The sequence below is a fragment of the Chenopodium quinoa genome, unplaced genomic scaffold (assembly GCF_001683475.1).
Source record: "Chenopodium quinoa cultivar QQ74 unplaced genomic scaffold, ASM168347v1, whole genome shotgun sequence".
Taxonomy (NCBI): Eukaryota; Viridiplantae; Streptophyta; class Magnoliopsida; order Caryophyllales; family Amaranthaceae; genus Chenopodium; species Chenopodium quinoa.
This window is the reverse complement of record NW_018742390.1, coordinates 1,876,532-1,901,162: the sequence shown is the minus strand read 5'-3', so window position 1 is coordinate 1,901,162 and position 24,631 is coordinate 1,876,532. Positions and strand designations below refer to the sequence as shown.

The 24,631-nt window shown below is 35.5% G+C and overlaps 1 protein-coding gene across 1 annotated transcript; it reads left to right on the top strand.

The window, feature by feature from the left end:
* Positions 1 to 19,496: 19,496 nt before the first annotated feature.
* On the top strand, positions 19,497 to 22,046 carry LOC110699741. Its single transcript, XM_021877267.1, has 5 exons — positions 19,497 to 20,259; positions 20,380 to 20,633; positions 20,728 to 20,942; positions 21,032 to 21,576; positions 21,664 to 22,046. Exons 1-5 carry the CDS (start codon positions 19,497 to 19,499, stop codon positions 22,044 to 22,046), a joined length of 2,160 nt encoding a protein of 719 aa, XP_021732959.1.
* The last annotated feature ends 2,585 nt before the right edge of the window (positions 22,047 to 24,631 follow it).

Genomic DNA, 24,631 nt, shown 5'->3' with positions numbered 1-24,631 from the left:
CGAACTTGGCTAGGTGTTTCTAGATCTTGTGGATGTGGAATTTTGTATGCAAAAGCTAGAGAGAAAGAGAAATCTTGAAAACTAGAGAGAATAAGAAAAATATTTGTTGTTGATGAGAATTGATGATGGAAAACGGAGGTTTTAAGAGGCTATTTATAGAGAAAATCAACCGGATGGATTGAAAAATGAATCAGTGTTTCGAAGAAAATAAAACAAATTGGCGTCAGACGCTGGACATTAGTGCCAGACGCTAAGGCTAGCGCCAGACGCTAAGCATTAGCGCCACGCTAATCTTGTCGTCAGGCGCTAGTAAAATATTTCACGCGTTTTCTTAATTTTGATAAAATTTAGCTGTACAAAAGGGCAAAATCGTATTTTCCTTAAAAACACTTCTTTTGTTCTGATTAAAACTCTAAAAAGTCAACCAAAGTCAATTTATCAATGCTAATTAAATTAGGAATGAAAAGAACCTTATAGAAGAATCTAGGAGACTAAAATCAATTCTAATTTCATTAGGAATGATAAATCAATATTAGACCCTCCTCTAGATCATTGGGCCGCATATAAATATCTAACCGGGCCCAGTTTAGTAATTAGGCCATAACTTCCTCATTATTCATCAGAATCGGGATTATAATATATCGTTGGAAAGCTCATTTCAAACCTGATCCAACTACACCATCATTGGACCCTAGCCATTGACTAAACCAAATTGGATTGGATGTTTTCTTAAAATAGGTTTTCAAAAAAAGAGAGAAAGAAAAGAATTATAAACTAACCGCAACACTAGACTTTCCACACTTTCACTTTATTTGATTATGATTCGACATGAAAGATACTCATCACTTGGTTTGGTTCTAGGGAGACACATTTGGGTGTTTACACTACTCCATATGTAACACCCTAGAAATCCCTTCCTTTAAAAATACTTGTCTTTCCCTGTTTAAAACTTTAAATAGGAATATCTAAGATATTACCGCCATTGTGAAAACGGCTGAGGCAACTATCAAAGACACACAGCAGAAGACTCTCCTTTAAAATATTTTAAAACGACTAAACTTATAAAAAAAATAAGTCAACCCTCGAAAGTAAAGAAAAACCAAAATAAAACAAAGTCAAACCTACAACTTGGAACCACTGTAGGCCCTTAACAAACTAATTCAATTTAAAACCTTTACGTTACTCTCGCAATAGAAATATTATAAAATAAATAAAAGCAATAACACATCATATGCTTATGAAAACTAGCATAATTCGTTCTTCACTCATGTGTATCATGAATATGCCTCATCACCTGAAAAGCTTCTCCCTACTTGTTTTCACTACTCTCCATTAAAAATGGGTTATAATAGGGCCAAGGTAAAGACAAGGCCAACAAACACACAACCACACAATCAGCAAAGCTTTATAATTAAGCGTATTTAAACACACTCACATGCATATACCTATCAACACACAGCTTACCTTGTTGCACCTGTTTTTCAAGCACACAACATTCAACAAAACTTCTCAATTAAGTAACTAAATAATTTATTTAGCTTTGATTATGCATCGAACGGGTTTCCTCCTAACCTGCCCCAATAAAGGGGTACTAACATGGGAGCTAACCCTGCCAGTATAAAAGAACCACTCGTAAGTGGCGAAATTCCTGCGCATAATAATAAAAGGTGTACAACACCCTGTACTCTAGTAGAAGTTATGGTTAAATATAAAACTCCATAACTCCCCCCATATGTTCATACTCAAGGTATATACATTCCAAGAGTTTTAGTGAGTAATGTCTTTCAATTTACGTTCTTCACAATTTATTAAACTTGATGATGACTCTCAATTCATAATAACATCAACATCATGATTATTCAAACAATTAAACACTTTAAATTTAATTCTTGAATAATTAGAGACCACGTAATATTTAATATTGAACCCTTTTAAAATCTACCTCGGTGTCAAAGTCACCTTAGAAGCTTAATGCGCCAAAAATCCTAACCCTCGGTGTTAAAAACACTATAAGTGCACTAAGGCACCAACATACAATTTATTCCTTGTAGGCGTCGTTCGAAGTGCGCCTACGTTAAAGCATGTGTGAATATGCTTGGCACTCTTAGGAAGTGGGAATTGACGTATACGATTAGGGACAAGGAAAGTAGGGAGCCGGCAACAAGTTTTTAAAGAACTTGTAAACCGTTCACGGATCATAAAAGGCAACCACGATTAAGGGACAATGATAGGCAACAACGATTGACCCGTGAAGGTTAAAACCCATTCACAATCCATGATATTACTAACTCCATATGGTTCGGAACCACGAAAGGAGGATCGGGGATGATGGTACGAAGTGAGTCATGGAGTCACATTCGCCTATATTGGCCTCTACTCGATTCTTATTATGAAAAGTGATTCCTGCGATCTCAAAGGCATACAAACAAAAATTCAATTTGCTCCAAACTATTATTAAGCTAAATTGGTTGGATATTAATGCAACATATAATTCTAAAATATCAGTGATCACTTGAATTAATAACAAGATTGAAAAGAAATCTAAACCGGTTGTCCAAATTATCTTATTAGGCGTGATTTTTTCAGTTACATATTCCCTTTACACATGCAATATAGTGAATAACATCTTTATTTAGGAATAACATCTTTATTTAGGAATAACATCTTTATTCTTATTCTTTTCGGTAGAGTATACAATCATTAGGACAAGCATGAATTCTATCATAACGCAAGCCCATTGTACACAATATTTTTTTTGCCTCATATGTAGAACTCGGTAAAACATTATCTGGAGGAAGCATGTCAATCAAAAACTCAAGTAATGCATTAAAACTCGAATCTGTCCAGCCATGACCCGCCTTTATATTGTACAACTTAAGTACACCAGACTATCTTGTGTACTTGTCACAACTCCATATTAGGGCTTCTCGGAATCACTTATCAAATCCTCAATGGTCACATCAGGATCATTCTCAACCCTTTCCTCAATTTCATCTATCATGTCTTCTAAGTTATTACCCTCATATTCACCATAAACATTAGAATTATCCATTTTTTCACCCATTGATGAAGTTCCTACTCTACTTTCTCCATGGCGATACCAACATGTATATGTTCGATCAAATTCCCATTTACTCAAATGAACAAGTATTACATCAACCTTTTGATAACTAAGATTATGGCAGATATGACAAGGACACGGAATAACATCACGACCTTCACTATTCGTAACTGCAAATTTAATATATTCGACAACCCCGACATCATATTCTGGGTCTCCGGGTTTTTTGGTTGTAATCCAACTTTTATCCATTTCAAAACACTAGAAAATAAAACGAGAAACATGAATCTATACATAAAAAAGTGTAATATATGTTAATAAAGATAAATATGCACTCAAAGACATTGAGTTTTTTTCAAAAAAAACTAAAGTTAATTATAATTTTAATATCATTCGAACTCTCATGTGCTGTAAAATAGAGTAACCTCCTCAATATTTATACTTTTTTTAATTTTAATTTTATTTATAGTCCATTACTTTTTTTATTAGTTTGATGCGTTACTTAGGAGTAGTTACTTAGTGCTTTGTTGTTCTTAGTTATACTTTATCATCTTATACTATTGCTACTACAAGGCTTTTCTATATATAAGTTTTATTATTTTCTACTTTTCTTTAATCTAAGAGAATCTACTTAGTATTATTATTATTTTTTTCATAATTTCATTCCTAGTAGTAAAAATTTTGATTGACACTCAGTGTCTAAACTTATTATAATTAACTGGGTAATCTAGTTTTCGTATACTCATTTGTTTGTTCAGAGTATTGTCCTTTGTACAATTGACTACTATCTACTCATGGCATACTCCTTCACATGATTTCCAGCACTTCAATAAAAACAAAAAATACGAATACAGTAGAGTAGTATCATAATTTTCATTTTCGAAATTCAGACCAGTTCAAGGATTTCATCACAATATATTCATGCACCCAATTTTAATTGCAATTAAACAGAATCACCCTCGATAAATACGTGAATAATGCCGAAAATCAGAAATAAATGGAACTAATGCTCATAATTCATTGTTTAACAGCAAGAATTCCAATAATATCATCTCAAAACTCGCTAGTCGTAAACTAATTAACATGCCAATAACATAGGGTTCGTATTTGTAAAATAAAAATCATACTAATGGCTTCTATGTTTCTGAGATGAGAAGCGCCTATTGATGAATTGGAAAGGATCGGAGAAGCGGCAGCCGGTGGATAAACGGTGGAGAAGAATTGCAGCTATGGAGGTGGAGTCGTGGAGGTGGAGAGGAAGTTTTGGAGTTTCAATGTCATAGGGTTTTTACTTTTTTTTTTTTATTATTATTTTAGCCTTTTTTTTTCCCCTTTTGGTAAAATGCAATAGGCTTTATTTTATTTAGAGTTAATGTTTTTTACCAAAACTAAATATTTGGCGTCGCGGGAATCTGCGCGCCCACTGTGTTTTTTTATTACTAAAACCAAATAGAACGCTCATCTCATAACACCATCCTATAATATAAAATAAATTCAATATTTTATTTTACTTTTCTGTAGTAAAATCAAATAGAACGGTTCAATAAAAAAGGCGTTCCATTTGATTTAACTTATAACACAGTTTACAATCAAAGGCGTTCTATATATTTCTGGAGAACACTTATTCAACTTAACAGTTCTATATTATGTGTTACTTTTTCCCATTTTTGTGGTAGTGCATAATAACATTAGAACAAACATTAATATTGGAAGCAATTTAACAATAATTCCAACAATATAAAATCGTTAGAAAAATAATAGAAATAAAAGGAACATAATTCTTACTTTGATTCTGTTTGCTTGCAACTATAAAATAATAAACGAGTTAGTAAATTCAAGGAAATTTTAATTAAACAATCATTAAATTAAATTAAATGTAATTGATTTGGGGCCAAACCCTCAAACAATTCTTCCTTTCACGCCTTGGCTTAAGGACAGAACCACGAGTAAAGTATGGACTCCTTGGAATGCTTGAAGAAGGAATTGTAAAAGAAGAAGGGTAGGCTAGTGTTTAGGCTAGAACACAGAAGAGGGAAAACAGAGAATTCATTGATGCCTGTACAGAAAAGAGGGGGTATTTATAGAAAAAATGTGATGAGGGAACACACAGAACCTTAAAAATATACAAAAACCCTAAAAATCTATGCCGCGACACGACAAAATATACCGTGACACGGGAAACCACAATGTCAGACGGAAAACATTCTCGTGACACAATGTACTTGTTGAGTGACGCGAGAAATATTTAGTTAACGGGGGAGAAAACGCGTTACGGGTTTACGCGGAAAGGACACGAAAACTCCCGTGTCACAGCAGGTGTCCCGTGTCACGAGGATTCCCACCGTCTGACGGGACAGGTTCCCGTGACACGGTGGACAGCTCCCGTGACGCGGGAGTCTGTGGTCCGTTTTTCCGTCTAAATTCATTTTTAACCCTAATTTCGTTCAGTATTTTAAGTGTCAATTGATCATTTCGGGAAATTTCTGATTTATTATTATTATTTGGGCTAAAAAAAGAAAATAAGTAAATAAAATAAATAAAAGGTTAGGGCCAAAATAAATAATAAAACAATAAAATAAAAAGGGTTTGGGCTGAAATTAAAAACTATGCTTTCACTAAACATCAAAACTGATCCATGGTCTATTGAATTTAATTAAATACGATTTTTTAAGCACTCTCGGGTTTGAATACTGAACCCGACCAATAGTGTCGGTGAAAGGCTGTTTATCATCGGGTTTGGTTTTAGGGAGACATTTTTAGGTGTCTAATGAAGCCCCCACTTTGACTGAGTTTTTAGAAACGTCAGTTTCGAAAACGATAGTCAAAGTAGCCGATAGGAACAGAGAATGATTTAAGACATTCTGCGATCCTAAATCACTCTGTATACGCCGATTCCTATAGAAAAAGGTTAATTCCAAAGATAAAAGAGTAAAAGGATAGAATACGTATCTGGCACCAGTGTATCGGTGACAAATGAGTTTGGCAGGTACCTATACTTGAAGGAATCCACCAGATGACGTTCGTTGAAACGCTTTCCATGCTTGAGGAAAGCCGACTGATGAATTTGGTAACTTTCTATGCCTGAAGAAATCTACCTGATGATACTTTCCATGGTTGAGGAAAGACGACATATGAATTTGGCGGTTTTCTATGCTTGAAGAAATCCACTGGATAATACTTTCCATGCTTGAGGAAAGTCGACAGATGATGAGAGTGCAAGTCTACGTGTATCGAGAACATTGCGCCGTGAAATGATGGTGGTTCGATTGTCCCCGAACGTGGGCTTTAGTTAGTTCGCTTGTCCCAGGACGTGGGCTGTAGATGTTCCGCTTGTCCCCGGACGTGGGCTGTAAATAGTCTGCTTGTCCCCGGACGTAGGCTGTAGATGGTCCGCTTGACCCCGGACGTGGGGTGGTTGTAAATGGTCCGCTTGTCCCCGGACGTGGGCTGTAAATGGTCCGCTAGTCCCCGGACGTGGGTTATAGATGGTCCGCTCGTCCCCGGACGTGGGCTGTAGATGGTCCGCTTGTCCCCGGACGTGGGCTGTAGATGGTCCGCTTGTCCCCGGCCGGACGTGGGCTGTAATTGAGACCTGCAAAATAAAATTTGCCAGGAGACTCGTATAGACTATGATTGACTTGACCAACTTACTTGACCAAGTTTGACTTCACACGACATGACATGATATGAGTATGATTTGTGATTGTGTGTGTATAGTTTGAGTGTGTGTGTGCAGACATAAGCAACCGAAAATGAAAAAGCAAAAATTTTCCATCATTTTTGTCATAAGACGAGTGGAGGGTGCCGACTTTCTCCCGAAAAAGAAAGACGTGAAAAATGAAATTATATTTTCGAACTTCCCTCGATGAAAATTTTGAAAAAGTTTTTGAACTTCCCCAAAATAAAATAATGAAAAAGGAAAGAAGTTTTGAACTTCCTCCTTGAGCAAGACGAAATGAATCGTATGGATTTAATTGCTTGTCCTGAAAATAATGTATGAATGATGCATGTTCTTAGGCCAGGAGGCTAAGGACAATTATATCATGTGACACGATAGATGAATGAACTTAAGTCATGGATCTAAGCATCATATATGGTGTAAAGAAGCGATCTTGAACGTCACTTAGGTCTGGAAGCTAAGCACGTATATAGATGAAGTGATTATGAACATTGCTTAGGTCAAGGAGATAAGAACGATATGCTTTGTATTATTATAAATCATTGACATAGAAATGTTACTCAGCACATTAGGCGATGCATGAAACAATGAACATTGCTCAGGTCAAGAAGCTAAGCAAGTATACAACGTTTCTTCTAATCGATGAATGTTGTCTTGAAAGATGATGAAGCATGTACGGTAGGGAAACAAGATTTCATGATAAAGGGTTCCTAAGGGAAAGACGATATGGATATGTATGTGTTAAAGAAGTGTGTGAAAGTGATACTAAGGTGAGGCTGCAAAGGTTATGGTGATGGAAATATATGTGTGAAGAGTCAAATATTAATACTTGAAGCAATTTAACAATAATTCCAACAATATAAAATCGTTAGAAAAATAATAAAAATAAAAGGAACATAATTCTTACTTTGATTCTGTTTTCTTGCAACTATAAAATAATAAACGAGTAAGTAACTTCTAGGATATAATAATAAAACAATAATTAAATTAAATATAATTGATTTGGGGCCAAACCCTGAAACAGTTCTACCTTTCACGCCTTGGCTTAAGGACAGAACCACGAGTAAAGTTTGGACTCCTTGGAGTGCTTGAAGAAGGAATTATAAAAGAAGAAGGGTAGGCTAGTGTTTAGGCTAGAACACAGAAGAGAGAAAATAGAGAATTCATTGATGCCCCGTACATCAGAAATAAGGGTTATTTATAGAAAAAATGTGCTGAGGGAACACACGAAACCCTAAAAAGATAAAAACCCTATAAAACTATTTCGCGACACGGCTAAGTATACCGTGACACGGGAAACCCCACTGTCAGACGGGAAACATTCTCGTGATACGGTGTACTTGTTGTGTGACGCGAGAAATATTTAGTAAACGGGGGAGAAAACGCGTTAAGGGTTTACGCGGAAAGGACACGAAAACCCCTGTGTCACAGCAGGTGTCCCGTGTCACGGGGATTCCCACCGTCTGACGGGAAAGGTTTCCGTGACACGGTGGACAGCTCCCGTGACGCGGGAGTCTGTGGTTCGTTTTTCCGTCTAAATTCATTTTCACCCTCATTTCGTTCAGTATTTAAGTGCCGATTGATAATTTCGGGCCATTTCTAATTTATTATTATTATTTGGGCTAAAAAAAGAAAATAAGTAAAAATAAATAAATAAAAGGTTTGGGCCAAAATAAATAATAAAACAATAAAATAAAAAGGGTTTGGGCTGAAATTAAAAACTATGCTTTAACTAAACGTCAAGACTGATCCATGGACTATTGAATTTAAATAAATACGATTTTTTAAGCACTCTCGGGATTAAATACTGAACCCGACCAATAGTGACAGTGAAAGGTTGTTCATCATCGGGTTTGGTTTTGGGGAGACATTTTTAGGTGTCTACATTCCTCGTGTTCATAGATACTTACTTAGCTCCTTTATTATGCTTAAAGCATTAATAAAAGTTATATGAACCATAATAAAAATTCCTTTTAATATTCCAATCCAAATTAAACATTTAGTTTAATTAAACTTGCTTCCTATTGTAGGGAATATTTTGAGCCATCCCACACTTGAGCCCCACTGTGATAATACACTTAAGCATGGTAGCGTCCAAAAGGAAGGAAGCTAGAGTAAAAGAGTCACCAACAAGTTTTAGGAACTTGTAAACCATTCACAGGGTAAAGGTTACATCCCTTAACGATACAGGAGATCGTTAACTCCAATAGGTCATGAACCATGGCTGAAAATTCGGGGATGAAGGTACAAATCCAACTTAAAAGAGACTGAATATGCCCTAATAATACGCGTCTACTTAATTCTTCTCGTATTCATGTGCGCTTTCTGACTAACATGCAATAAATAGGTTTACCCTAAACCTGTTTCATCTATGTTGGTTGAATATTAATGCACAAACAAATCTATTATTGGCGATCACTTGAATTATAATCAAATTAACTTAAACAAGATTATTAATTATCTTAAGCATTACCCCAAATTTGAACCCCGCTGTGATCATACACTTAAGCATGGTGGCGTCCAAAAGGAAGGAAGATAGAGCAAAAGAGTCGCTAACAAGTTTTAGGAACTTGTAAACCGTTCACGAGGTGAAGGTTACACCCCTTACAATCCAGGAGATCATTAACTCCAATAGGTCTGGAACCATGACTGGTAGGTCGGGGATGAAGGTACAAATCCAACCTAAATGAGATTGAACCTGCCCTAATAAAGGCCTCTACATTATTCTGATCGTATTCATGTGCGCTTTCTGACTAACGTGCAATCAATAGGATTAACCCTAAACATGTTTAATCTATGTTGGTTGAATATTAATGCACCAATAAAACTATTATTGGCGATCACTTGAAATATAATCAAATTAACCTTAAACAAGATTATTAATCATCTTATTAAGTGTGATTACAATTACAAATTCCCTTTAAACATGTATAAAAGGTGTGATCAAGCAATAATAATAAATATATATCAAGGAACATAATAATAATCATAATAATCATCATCATGAATTAATCATGTTAAAACATAATAATAGCAAGATCGTAGGCATGATACTAACAAGATTAATAACAAACTCTATCATGTCATTAAACATATAAAGATCAAAGCTTTAGCCCTAACATGATACTAACATGAATATTAGGAAAAGAATAGGAAGAATCGCAGAAATCATATTAATCATATTTGATATTAGAAATTATACTTGTTACCCTAAAAATGATACTAGGAATCATAATAACAACCTAGACATGATTTCTATATCACAATATCAATAAATCAATTAAAGCACTTACTTGGATGCCTCATATCTCTTTCTAATAACAAAATACACACGTTAGTAACTTCAAAGAAAATAATTAAATTAAATAATTGAAAAGAGAGATTTGAGACCAAACCCTCAGAAATATCAAACCTTTCACGTTTAGGGCGAAGGCAACTTCGAACTTTGTTAGGTGTGTCTAGATCTTGTGAATGCGGAATTTTGTATGCAAAAAGCTAGTTTAGAAAAGAGAGAGAGAGTAATCAAGAGATTCTTGATGAGAGTTGGTGATGGAAAATGGAGGTTTTAGAAGATTATTTATAGGGAAAATAAGCTAGATGTGATTAAAAACGAATCAGAGTTTCGGAAAGAATAAAACATGACCGCAATGTCAAACACGCGCGTGGCACCAAACTCTGGACTCTAGCGCCAGACGCCAGGTATGGCGCCAGGCGCTGGTCCTATCGTCAGACGCTGGAAATAAATTTCCTCGCGTTTTCTTAATTTGATAAAATTTAGCCGTATGAGAGGGCAAAATCGTATTTTCCTTAAAAACACTTCTTTTATTTTGATTAAAACTCTTAAAAGTCAACTAAAGTTAATTTATCAATGCTAATCAAATTAGGAATGAAAAGAACCTTCTAAAAGAATCTAGAAGACTATAATCAATTCTAATTGCATTAGGAATGATAAATCAATATTAGGCCCTCCTCTCGATCATTGTGCCGCATACAAATATTAAACCGAGCCCAGTTTAGTAATTCGGCCATAACTTCCTCATTATTCATCGGAATTGGGCTTATATATATCATTGGAAAGCTCATTTCGAACCTGACCCAACTACACTATCATTGGACCCTTGCCATGGACTAAACCAAACTGGATAGGCTATTTTCTTAAAATAGGTTTTCAAAAACAGAGAGAAAGAAAAGAAATAAAAACTAACCGCTACACTAGACTTTCCACACTTTCACTTCATTCGATTATGATTCGACGTGAAAGGTACTCATCACTAGATTTGGTTTTGGGGAGACACAAATGGGTGTCTACAGAAACCCTCACTTTGACTGAGTTTGGAGAAAAGCAAGTTTCGAAAACAAAAGTCAAAGTATCGATAGGGACGGAGAATGATTCAAAACGTTCTGCGATCCTAAATTATTCTTCTAATGTCAATACCTTCAAACTAGCGTTAGTTAAACAGATAAGAGAGTTAAGAAACGCGTATCTTGCACCGTCGAGCACATGTCTCTAGAGGTAACCGATTTGTTGCTGTTGCATTTGCTGTTGTTGTGATAACTTTCTGCAAGCTAGGGATTGCCATCCTGCTGTTTGTTTTGATGATCTACTGCAAGCTAGAGAATACCGCCTGAAGATTGCTACGTCTGTAACTGCCTCCATTCCTCCATGATAGACTACTACAAGCTAGAGAACCCCATCGAAGATTGCTTCGCCTGAAACGACCTTCTAACACATTGTGACCATCTTCCGCAAGCCAGGGAACACGATCGAAGATTTCTTTGCCTGAAACTATCCTCATTTGTTGCAACAATACCCTGAAAAGTGTATCATCGAAAACCAACTCCTATCGATCCTTTGCTGCTACATCTCGAGCCTTTTTCTTGAATCATAGTGACAACCTTCCACAAGCTAGGGAATGCTATCCTGATACTTTAACGATCTTACCCAAGCTAGAGGATACCGCCTGAAGACTACTACGCTTGTAACTGCCTCCAATTTCCGCCGTGATAGTCTTCTGCAAGCTAGAGAACACTATCGAAGATTGCTTCGCTTGAAACGATCTTCTATAGCCTTGTGACCATCTTCCGCAAGCCAGGGAATATGATCAAAGATAACTTCGCTTGAAATCTTCTCCAGTTGTTTGTGACAACCCTCCGCAAGCTAGGGAATGCTGTCGAAGATATCTTTGCTTGAAGTCATCTCCAGTGGTTGTGATAATATTTCGAAGAAAACTAACGAAGATAAACGCTTGTCAATCCTTAAAAGCTCGCTTGAACTTTGCTCCCGCTATGCCAGTACGTTGGCGCTTTTGCTGCTTGTGAACCATTATGTCGGTGCCTCTGCTGTTTATGAACCATTACGTCGGTGCCTCCGATGAGTCAATGATTAGGCGCTTTAAGCTAAGTGAGACGATCATTTATCATGTCGATCACTTAATTTGATTGTAATCGAATTGATTAATATATCATGTCAAGTTGCTTAGAGGGGCTAACTGGCGTACCAAGGAACTCAAACTGCTGTAGTGCCTGATGGAAGGACTTGTCGCCGAGCTTTTATTAATGCTTTGTCGTCGTACCAATGCCTGCTGGAAGGACTTGTCGCCGAGCTTTTGTTTGTCGCCAGGCGTTGCACTGGAGATTTTCAGATAAATCCTCTTTCCTTATGTTGCTGCTATTCATTGCCTGGTTTCGCTCTGAACCTTTAACTTGGTTGTTTCCTTTCAACCAAATCTGCTTAAATTAAAGCTCTTCATCTCTAATTTGTAAGTTTTTCTTAATCCCTTCTTACCTTGGTTTGCTCTTTGGATTGTACCTGTATTTATATATTTGACTATAGGACTTTGCTCATCTCTTTAATTATCTTAGGACCGTCCTAAGGCTCAATTAAGACTTAATGTGTTTTTAGCATATATGACTTGTCATGACTTGACTCGAACTGTTTAACACATGCGTTAGACAAAACTCGAGATGATATGACACGACATGACTCAACGTACATGACTCGTGTGTGAACAAAAAAGCAAAAAATTTCCGTCATTTTTTGTGGAGGGTACCGACTTTTCCCAAAAAGGAAAGTCACAAAAAGGAAGGAGTTTTTTGAAGTTGCATGTTGAATGAGCTTAGCCAAGTATATACATTTGATGCTATCCCTCAAGGTTCAAAGGTTAAATAATCCTAGGCTATCCTAGTTGACTCAATAATGAAAGTATGTAGGTAACTTAGGCACAGAGGATAAGCATTTCATACTTTGTGATGCACTAACGATTACCAGTGATAAGATATTTTGATATGACAAGGCATGCTTCAATGTCGTGTTATGATTTCATGACAGAGGGTTCCTAAGGGGAAGACTATTTAGTCATGTATCTTTGCAGTGTGTGAAAGTGACACAAAGGTTAGTCTGCAAGGGCTAAGTGTGTGGAAAATATATTGAAAAGAGTCAAATGATGGTGACTCTTAGGCTGGGTAAGCTAATGATATAAGGATCAAGCCCCCAAGTCTAGCTCTAAATGAATAGGGATGAGCATAGGAGATCCCTTGATACAATCAATTATGCATTTTTTTTATCACGGCCGCCCCTCGATGTTAGGTTGCCTACGTATCCGTTAGAAATTAGGCCGAACATAGCTCTAGACGAACCTCGCACAAGTGTGTGTATACCTCAAAAAGGTCTTTTGAAGGGTTTTAACATGGTTAGGCTAAAGGTATGAGAAGAAGGGGATAAAAGGCTCAAGACCCTAGATAAGACCCTAAGGTGTGCAACTTTGCTTTTTGAATAATTGTATTTTCCATGCTTGAGGTTTAGCTCTCTTTTTTTGCTTTATTTATTTTATTTTTATAACTGTGGGCAATCCCGATCATGCGGTCTATCACTCACTTGGCATTCATGTTTCTCAGGCACGGTACCGAGCGCTCGATAAGAGACGCTATCTGAGACGTGTTTTTATCAAAGATATTTTCATATCAAAGACATTGGAACACTTGCCCTTTTGTACACTTTTATTATTTTTTTTACTTTTATTTTTTTTGCTATTTTAATCTTTTGAAAACACTCAAGCTTTTTATGAAATTGAAAATTGCATAAGTTGCACAGAATCCCATCCCAAAGTTAGTTAGATATGGATTGAAAATGAAGGGTCTATCGTTAGACGAGGCTCAAAGTGGTTTACCAAAAAAGGATTGCATATTTGAAGGGTGGAAGGTGATATGATGTGGCTACAAGGGGTGCCTCAAATCATTGGTATACCTTGTGCTTAGTTCGACAATTTTATTTTATTTTATTTTTTTATTTTTTTTTTTGCAATGTAATGAAATGATTATATGAAAGAAAATAAATGCTCATTTTATTAAAGGAAAAGAAATAATGATCCTACAAAATAAATATAAGGAAAATAAAAAGGTTCCTATGCTAGACTTATTAGGGAAAGGGTAAATAAAGAATAGAATAAAGTTCATGAAATCATGTCGTTGAAGCTTGCCTCTTGTCCCTTGGCTTATCGTCACTTTGTGTTCTTATCAACTAGAGGTATTGGAAGCCCGTTGTTGTCGATCAAATATTGGATTTCTTCCTTTAGCTTCCAACAGCTCTCAGTAGTATGACCCCTACCTTGATGGTATTTGCAGTGTACATTTGGGTTCCAACTAGGCAATCTCTTCTCAGGTGGGGACTTGAATGGGTCCAATAAGAGTAATGAGTCCCTTTGCATGGAGTTGATCGATAGCAACATCGTAGCTAATTCCAATAGGGGTGAAATCCTTTCTTAGTTGCTTTCTAAATCCTCGATTAGTCATGGCTAAGATTTCATTAAGGTCGAAAGTACCAACACTGTTACTAGAGTAGGTGTTTTCGGAAGAAGAAGGATAGTCGTTCTTCTTTCCTTTCCAACCACTGTTGCTATCGTTACCAACCTTGGCCTTTTTGTTGCTTGGAGGAACATGGAGGTGACTTGAATTAATGAGATCTTGAACGCGATCTTTGAGGATGAAGCATCCTTCGTTAGTGTGATCATGGCCTCTATGATGTTAATAATGAGAACGCTATTCGATAACCATTATCCAGTCTCTTAATCCTTTTATTGCACCCATAAGCGTGACAATGATATTTCGTAATTCCTGAACATCCTCTTCTAGACTTGACGAGCTTTCACTAGTATTACTTAAGAAAATTTCTTTTTCGTCGGCCATTATTACAACCCTTTTTGTGAAAAGTGATGCTTTATCAAAATTTTTGTCTTGGTTAAGTGCTCTTCTCTCCTTGATCAAATGCTGAGGAAAAGGAAGTTAGGAGTAAGTTTCTCTTTTTTATTATTTATTTTGACTTAAGCTCTATTCAACATGGAAGAAAATGTGGAAGAGAATGGGAATAGATTGGACCCCCCCACTCGAATGACGGAAGACACGCGCATACAAGACTTTCTTAACATGGTCAAAGTGTACTTAAATAGTAGTGTGTTCTTAATATTTTGAGTGCAAGTGACATGCTTTGACTCTTGTGTAAGACCATGGGACTTAGTGCCTAGACTCAATTAAGGACTTAACGAGGTATTATTGTTAATAAAATAATCGAATTGATTAGCAAACTGTTTAATTAGACACATAGTGATTACTCAAGCAACATACCGAACTGTCGCCAAAGCAACAGGACTTTGTAGTGTAGCGCCAGATGACATAGCTGTCGCCTGGCCCTACACAACACAGTGTGGCGCTGCAGTCCAAATCGTGGCGCCATTGCTGGGACATTGATATGGGATTGCTTTTGGTATTATTACTCTACAGGGCATGCCTAAAGTCGTACGAGTCAATTCTGATTAAATTATTAGACTTTAATTACTCTAATTAATTAGGCAAAGTCCTTTTAGTCATTAATCAGTTTATTTAATCTTAAACACAAGTAAAAAAAAACGTTCAAGAAAAACACATAGAGTATGCACAACAAATAATGCACAATTAGTCAAGTAGGCACAATATGATGCAATGAGTTCGCAACCTAACCATGGCTCTAGTTCTCTAAAGTTCAGGATATGGGTTAGCCAAAGAGGGTCCATGGTTAATTGTTCGGATGCACCGCGTGGAAGCCTTACCTTTTGAAGGGTTGGCGCAAGTGAATGGGACACCGCGAGTTAAAAACTCGCTTCCATGGTTTGGTGAATTCAACATTCTCGGATGTACCCTTTGTTGCACAGAGCGTTCAATCAGGTAGATGGAGCATCAATTCACCGAGGGTTATGTCCATATGTAGAACACATATGGGTTTCAGAAAAGTGAGAAAAACTCAATAAGGAAGTACGATCTAGCAAACAGTGCTAAAAATTGGTCAAAATTAGAACGCATATTTTTGGCTCGATATTAGAAGAACTTGGCGCCAGCGAACAGAGACCGGTGCCGAATTGGCTCTGGCGCCTGGCGACATGGGTGTTTCCTGGCGCCAGAGTCAAATTCTCGGCGACATACTCTGTTTTTTGATGCTAGTTCCTACATGCCTCAGCAGCTTTCTGTGCTCGATAAAATTTTCAGTTTCGCACATCATTATTTCGATCCTAGGTGTGAAAGATATTCCTCAAATTTCCTACGTGTAAAAAATCCTATGTTTTTAACTCATTACGGATGGTCTTTCCAATGAGATCTTTTTTACGCATATTACAATAATGTTGATCAAAATTACGCACATGAAGTACTTAGAACTTTTGGAGTCTCGTCCACTCATTCTAAAGCATTGCCAAAATAAATTTTAGGAAATAAATAGAAATCCTCCCCAGTGGAGTCGCAATAAACTGGAAGGAATATTTCAAGCATTACCCCAAACTTGAACCCTACTGTGATCATACACTTAAGCATGGTGGCGTCCAAAGGGAGAAAAGATAGAGCAAAAGAGTCACCAACAAGTTTTAGGAACTTGTAAACCGTTCACGAGGTAAAGGTTACACCTCTTAACGATCCATGGGATCGTTAAGTCCAATAGGTCTGGAACCATGACTGGTAGTTTGAGGATGAAGGTACAAATCCAATCTAAAAGATATTGAACTTGCCCTAATAATAGACCTCTACTTTATTCTGATCGTATTCATGTGCGCTTTCTGACTAACATGCAATCAATAGGATTGACCGTATACCAATTTAATATATGTTGGTTGAATATTAATGCACAAATAAAACTATTATTGGCGATCACTTGAATTATAATCAAATTAACCTTAAACAAGTTATTAATTATCTTATTAAGCTTGATTACAAGTACAAATTCTTTTTAAACATGTATAAAAGGCGTGATCAAGCAATGACAATAAATATATATCAAGGAACATAATAATAATCATAAATAATAATAATAATAATCATCATCAAGAAATAATCATGTTAAAGCATAATATTATCAAGATCCTAGGCATGATACTAACAAGATTAATAACAAACCCTTGCATGTCACTAAACATATAAAGATCAAAGCTTTAGCCCTAACATGGTACTAACATGAATATTAGGGAAAAAAAATAGGAAGCGTCGCAGAAATCATAATAATCATATTTGATATTAGAAATTATAGTTGTTACCGTAAACATGATACTAGGAATCATAATAACAACCTAGACATGATTTCTATATCATAATATCAATATATCAATTAAATCACTTACTTGGATGCCTCGTATCTCTTTCTAATAACAAAATACACACGTTAGTTAATGTAAGGAAAATAATAAAATTAAAAAATTAAATTAAATAATTGAAAAGAGAGATTTGGGACCAAACCCTCAGAAAAATCAAATCTTTCACGTCTAGGGCGAAGGCATTTTCGAACTTTGTTAGGTGTGTCTAGATCTTGTAAATGCGGAATTTTGTATGCAAAAAGCTAGTTTAGAAAAGAGAGAGAGAGAGTAATCAAGAGATTCTTGATGAGAGTTGGTGATGTAAAACGGAGGTTTTAGGAGGCTATTTAAATAGAAAATAAGCCAGATGTGATAAAAAAAACGAATCAGATTTTCGAAAAGAATAAAACACAACCGCAGTGTTAAACACGCGCGTGGCGCCAAACGCTGGAAAAATTTTTTCACGCGTTTTCTTAATTTGATAAAATTTAGCCGTATGAGAGGGCAAAATCGTATTTCCATTAATAACACTTCTTTTATTCTGATTAAAACTCTTAAAAGTTAACTAAAGTCAATTTATCAATGCTAATTATATTAGGAATGAAAAAAACCTTTTAGAAGAATCTAGAAGACTATAATCAATTCTAATTGCATTAGGAATGATAAATCAATATTAGGCTCTCCTCCAAATCATTGGGCTGCATATAAATATCAAACCGGGCCAAGTTTAGTAATTCGGCCATAACTTCCTCATTATTCATCGGAATTGGGCTTATAATATATTGTTGGAAAGCTCATTTCGAACCTGACCCAACTACTTCATCATTGGACCCTTGCCATGGACTAAACCAAAATGGATTGACTATTTTCTTAGAATAGGTTTTCAAAAACAGAGAGAAAGAAAATAAATAAAAACTAACCGCAACACTAGACTTTCCACACTTTCACTTAATTCGATTATGATTCGACGTGAAAGGTACTCATCACTGGATTTGGTTTTGCGGAGACACAAATGGGTGTCTACACTTATTAAGCGTGATTACAAGTACATATTCCTTTTAAACATGCATAAAAGTGTGATCAAGTAATAACAATAATAATATATCAAGCAACATAATAATAAACAAATTATATGTAAATTATTCGTTAATTAACAAATAAAATGAAATAATTTGTAAATTAACAAATAAAAAAGTTACATTAAATAATTCATAAATTAAACAATTGCGTGAAACAATTCGCTAAAATTATATAATTCGACAAAACAATAATCATCATCATTATCATAATCATAATCTTAATAAAGCATAATATTAATTGCAAGATCCTAGGCATGATATTAACATGATTAATAACAAACCCTATCATGTCACTAAACATTAAAGATTAATTAGCCCTAACATAATACTAACATTATATAAGGAAAGAAAATAGGAAGCATTCTTTTAATCATACTTGATATAACCAATAAACTTATGTTTACCCTAAACATCATACTAAGAAAAGCATCCTAAACATGATACTAGAAATGTTAGTTATTACCCTAAACATGATACTAGGAATCAATAAAATATCTTAACATGATACTATGAATCAACAAAATAATCTAAGCATGATTTTTTATCAAAATATCTATAAAACAATTAAATTACTTACTTCGATGCCTCATACCTCTTTCTAATAAAAAAATACACACGTTAGTAAATTCAAGGAAAATAATAAACAAACAATTAAATTAAATAATTGAAATATATATTTGGGACCAAACCCTCAGAAATTATCAACCTTTCATGTCTAGGGCGAAGACAACTTCGAACTTGGCTAGGTGTGTCTAGAACTAATGTATGAGGAATTGAGTAAAAGGGAAGGTTTAGAAAAAGAATAGACAGAGAGAAAGAATAAGCTTCTAGCTTTTAGAGAGAGAATGAGATTATGATTGTAAATGATTGTAGATTCTTGATAGATTTCCTTCCATCTGATAATGTTTTGCCAAAAAATACATATAGGGCAAAAAAAAAATTATGCACAATGGGTTTGCGTTATGAAAAAATTCATGCGTGCTCTAACGATTGCATACTTTATCGAAATGAAAATGAATCAGCAAAGAGTTGCCCAGAGCGTAATCTCTCAAGGTAAGGTTTTGTGATATTTTCCAATTATTCCTAAGTTTAAACGGATGTATTCAGACCCGGTAGATGCAGAGAAGTTGACATGGCTTAAATTTGGTCGGAAAAAGGATGGGTTACTTAGACACCCGGCTGATTCACCGCAATGGAGATTTATTGATCGACAATTCCCTGATTTTGGTAGTGAAGAACGAAACCTACACCTTGGGTTGTCTACTGATGGTATGAATCCATATAGTTCCCTTAGTAGCATCCATAGTACATGGCCGGTCATGTTAGTGGCTTATAACTTACCTCCTTCGTTATGCATGAAAAGAAAGTACATTGTGTTGTCAATGCTTATTTCTAGACCTAAACAAACAGGAAATGACATCGATGTGTATTTGGCACCTCTCATTGACGACTTAAAGTTGTTGTGGGAAGAAGGTGTAGAAGTGTTTTATGCTAATCGGAATGAAATGTTCAATTTAAGAGCAATGTTATTTTGCACCATACAAGATTATCCAGCATATGGTAATCATTCTAGCTATTCTGTAAAAAGGGAAGGTGGTTGTCCTCTATGTGATGATGGTTGGAAAGGTAAATGGTTATCGGCATCTAGAAAGACGGTCTACTATGATCATCGTCCATTTCTTCCTTTGGATCATAAGTATCGTCAAATGAAGAAAGCTTTTAATGGGGAACAAAATTTTGAAAGTCGCCCAAAAGCCTTTACTAGCCAAGAAGTATTTGAAAAGGTGAAAGACATTCAACTTACTTTTGGAAAGTTAAAGAAAAATAAAGATGCCATTCCTAAGAAAGGGTACAAGAAGTGTTATGATTTTTAGCGTCCTTGTTATTGGAGATTTCTCTTTGTCCAACATTCTCTGGATATTATGCATATCGAAAAGAATGTGTTTGATAGTTTGATTGGCACACTATTGAAAATATCAGGGAAGATAGAAGACGGTGTTAATGCTCGACTTGACTTGAAGGAAATGAATATGAGAAATGAGCTCCATGCCGTTGAGACTGGAAAACTGGACTATTTGCCACCAGCTGCTTATACACTGTCTAAGAAGGAAAAAGTTGAGCTTTGTGCATCCTTAGCTGGAGTTAAAGTGCCTGAGGGTTATTCTTCAAACATTTCTTCTCTTGTTTCAATGGAGAATTTGAAACTCGTGGGTTTGAAGTCTCATGACTGTCATGTTCTTATGCAAGATCTCTTACCTATTGCTATTCGTTCAATTTTGCCAAAAAAATGTACGATATACCATTATTAGGTTATGTCTTTTCTTTAAGGAAATCTACAGTAAAGTCATCAATCCAAAAGATTTGGATTCCTTAGAAACTGAAATTGCCGTTATTTTGTGTCAATTAGAGATGTACTTTCCCCCAGCTTTTTTTGATGTAATGATACATTTGCCGGTTCATTTGGTAAGGGATATTAGATTTTTTGGTCTCGTGCACAATAAAGCTCAATGGGCCTTCGAAAGACAAATGAAAACTTATAAGGGGTATGTTAAGAATGCTTATCGACCTGAGGCTTGTATCGCTGAGAGAATGCTTTATGAGTTAGCTATGGAATATTGCCTTAAAAGTTTAGGAAATATGAGGACAATAGGTATTTCTACTTCTCGACAGTAGGGATTTCTACTTCTCAACACAGTGACACACTTGAGGGTAAGGGAACCATAGGTCGTAGAGAACTTGACTTGTCTCCTGAAAAGTGGCACATGGCCCACACATATATTCTTTTCAATGAAGATGAAATTACACTGTATATTAATAGACATATGACTTTTTTGAAGATTCATACTCGAAAGGCTAGCTCCAAATCTTTGGCTACTGAACAAAGTAAAACATTTCATCTTTGGCTCAAGGATCAAGTATTGAAAGAGATAAAAAATTCCACACAAACTGTTTCTAACCGACTTAGGAGTTTAGCTAATGGTCCTGAATTCTCTGCCTCATTTTTCTCTAGTTATGCCATTAATGGCTACACTTTTAAAACTAAGGACCAAGATGATAAAAGCACTATGCAAAACAGCGGGGTATGTGTTGAAGCGGAAGCGATGCATTTGTCTAGTGCTAAAGATAATCGATCTGTTTATAGCAAAATGCAATACTATAGGGTAATTGAAGAGATATGTGAGTAGCATTATATGGGTTTTTCGATACCTTTTTTTGGTTGCAAATGGGCTGACAACAATAACAATGTTGTATGCGATGGTTTAGGGCATACTACTATGAATCTCAACAAGATAGGTCATACAGAAGATCCATACATTTTGGCTAGTCAAGCTAAACAAGTGTTTTATGTTACTGACCTGTGTGATAAAAGAAAATTAGTTGTCACATCGAAACCTCGATATGTCATTGATGACAATATTTTTTATCAGGAGAGGTCTACCCCTAGTGAGGTACAAAATGTGGATGATAGTCTTGATGATACAACAACATACATACGTAGTGATCATGAAGAAGGGATTTGGCATGACAAAAAAAATAGTAATGCTAATAATCGACCTAAAAAGCGGCGTCGCACAGGTTATTATGCTACTAAAAAATCTGATTCTTGTGGTTCTTGTATTGAAATTTATAATCTGTTCTTGATATAAAGTTTTTAGACAGATGCTTTATTTTATTTGGTTTTAATGACACTTCTTAGAGATGATTTCTAATATATTTGTATGTTTGCAAGTTGATGTCAAAAAAGAGAAAGCAAGCAAGTGCTGAAGAATCTGCTGAGTATGAGAATCGAAGGGGTCGTACAGTTGCTGCAATAGTTGGAAAAACAATTCTGAGTGGCATCCAAATCCCCTTGGAATGGAATCACAATAAAGTGCCAATTGGGGAAAATAGATATATCTTTTCATCATACATTGGTGCGTGTAGTTGTTCGTGTAAGAGTGAATATAAATTATCACGACTGGGAAGAAGTTTCGAAAGAATTTATTGATTACCTCTTTAAATTCATTACGGTAAGATTAAAGGCTTTTTAATTACTTCCATGATCATGAGTTAGTTGCAGAATTGGAGAATACTTTGACTATCTGTTGTTTGTAGACTGTGAATTGGAGAATCTCGTAGGGTTGGATTTCTTTTGTTTTTTTTCCCCATGAAATTCCCATATCTTCTTAATGCTAACACAATGATTTATACTTTGTGCCTTTTAGTGAAATTTTAATAAATCTAGTTCATTCCAATGCCATTGCCACCATTGAGTCTGACCGCATGTAATGACTGGTAGCTAATAGCCATTGTGATGTTATTTCTTATCTCTTGACTGGAAATACAGTCACATGTGCCATGTTTGAATATAGCTACAAGTAATTGTGGTTTCTATACCTGCTGTAATAACTTGCCAACAATAAGAGCTCCCTCCACACCAACTTTTTTTAGCAATGGTGTAAACAGGGGTCTGCAATATAATGATAAATGGAATCATTTAGGATGATAGTATTGATAAAATCTAATCTGTCAGAGATAATAATATATTCATCCATGCTCCAATTGTAGCAGCAACACGAGGAACAGGCCTTTTATGCATGGCAAGCAATTTTAGAGCATATGTCCTGATAGAAAACTCTAATTTAAATTACTCACCACAACAGCAAAACCAAAAGTGAGGGATTAATCTGATATATCAAAAGCTACATTTTTTTTTGGAATTCTATCAAAAGCTACATTACTAAGCCACTCAAAAACAAATAAAGTAAGCTTGTAATAAAAAATTACAAGTATTACCAGTTTTAATCTGATGTTTTGACTCACCAGTTTATCTGATGTTCTGACTCACATAGTGAAGGATTGTTGTGCTTGTTTGTGTTCATCCCACTTGTATGCTTATATGTAAAGAAGTACAGGAGGCTATTATGCATACGCATGCTGGGATGATTCTTCCCACTTGTTTGTCCAGTGATGTGATTGGTGGGAACTGAAGGCTGCTGAAGCTAAAGCTATCTAGTGGGGTTTACAGTTTGCTAGAGAGGCTGGCTGATGAAAATAATCATAGAGTGATTCACAGTTGGTTATCCAGGCCTTGAAAACAGCTCGGAAGGAAGGAGTTCGTTCCATTTAATCATTGATGAGTTTCTAGTCCGTTCCATTTCATCATTGATAATATTATAGATGTAGCTCAATCTGATTTATCTACATAATTTCTCCCTTGATGGGGTTCCTAAAAAAAAGGAAAAAAAAAAGAAAATCAAGACTGTAGTGTGGCTTCCAGAGAATGATCAAGCCTCATAAAAGCTTGTTTATTCGAATTCAGGTATTGTTTTGATATATGAATTTAGGTATTGTCATATCTAATATCTTTTATTTGAATTGTGCATAGAGGATTTATAGTGCCGAAAGAGCATAGAAATTACGTATTAGGGAGAGCTTCAATCCGGTGGAGAGCTTTCAAGGCCAGATTAAGAAAGGATTGGATGTACGACACCAAGGGAGTAAATCCAAATGTGATTATAAAGAATCCACCTTCGATATATCCATTTATAACACAAGTGATTAGACCAAGTTCATTGAAACGTATACTGATGATGCGTTTAAGGTAATCTTTGAATTATAGCCCATAACTAATCATAGTTATGAAATAACCTTTGAAAACTGGGAATTAATTGTTTGTACATTATTATATTGAAAGGAACTAAGTGACAAGAATCGAGAGAGGGCGAAAATGAACACTTCAAGATATCGAGGAGGTCGAAAAGGGTACATGTATTATGAACAAGATATTGTAAGTTTAGAAATGATTATGTTAGATTTTTTTTGTTGATTTTTTTAAGGAATAACAGTAAATAATCAATTAAGGGGTGACTTTAGTTGTTAAATGGCATTGTGTTATTTATATTGTCAGGTTGCTGAACTGAAATGATTATGTCAGATTTTTTGTTGATTTTTTTTAGGAATAACAGTAAATAATCAATTAAGGGATAACTTTTAGTTGTTAAATGGCATTGTGTTATCTGTATTGTCAGGCTGCTGAACTTCAAAAACAAGGAGTGCAAGTTAGGGACGTGCCTCGACATTTGGTTTGGATAAGAGCTCATTCCAGACAAAAAGATGGTGCAATGACCTTTGACAATCCTGCTGATTTTGAAATAGCTCAAACAATTGTGAGTTTGTTTCTACTTTTGAATCAAATAAATTATTTGGCTATAATAGATTACACTACCTTAATTAGGTTGTTTATTATTTA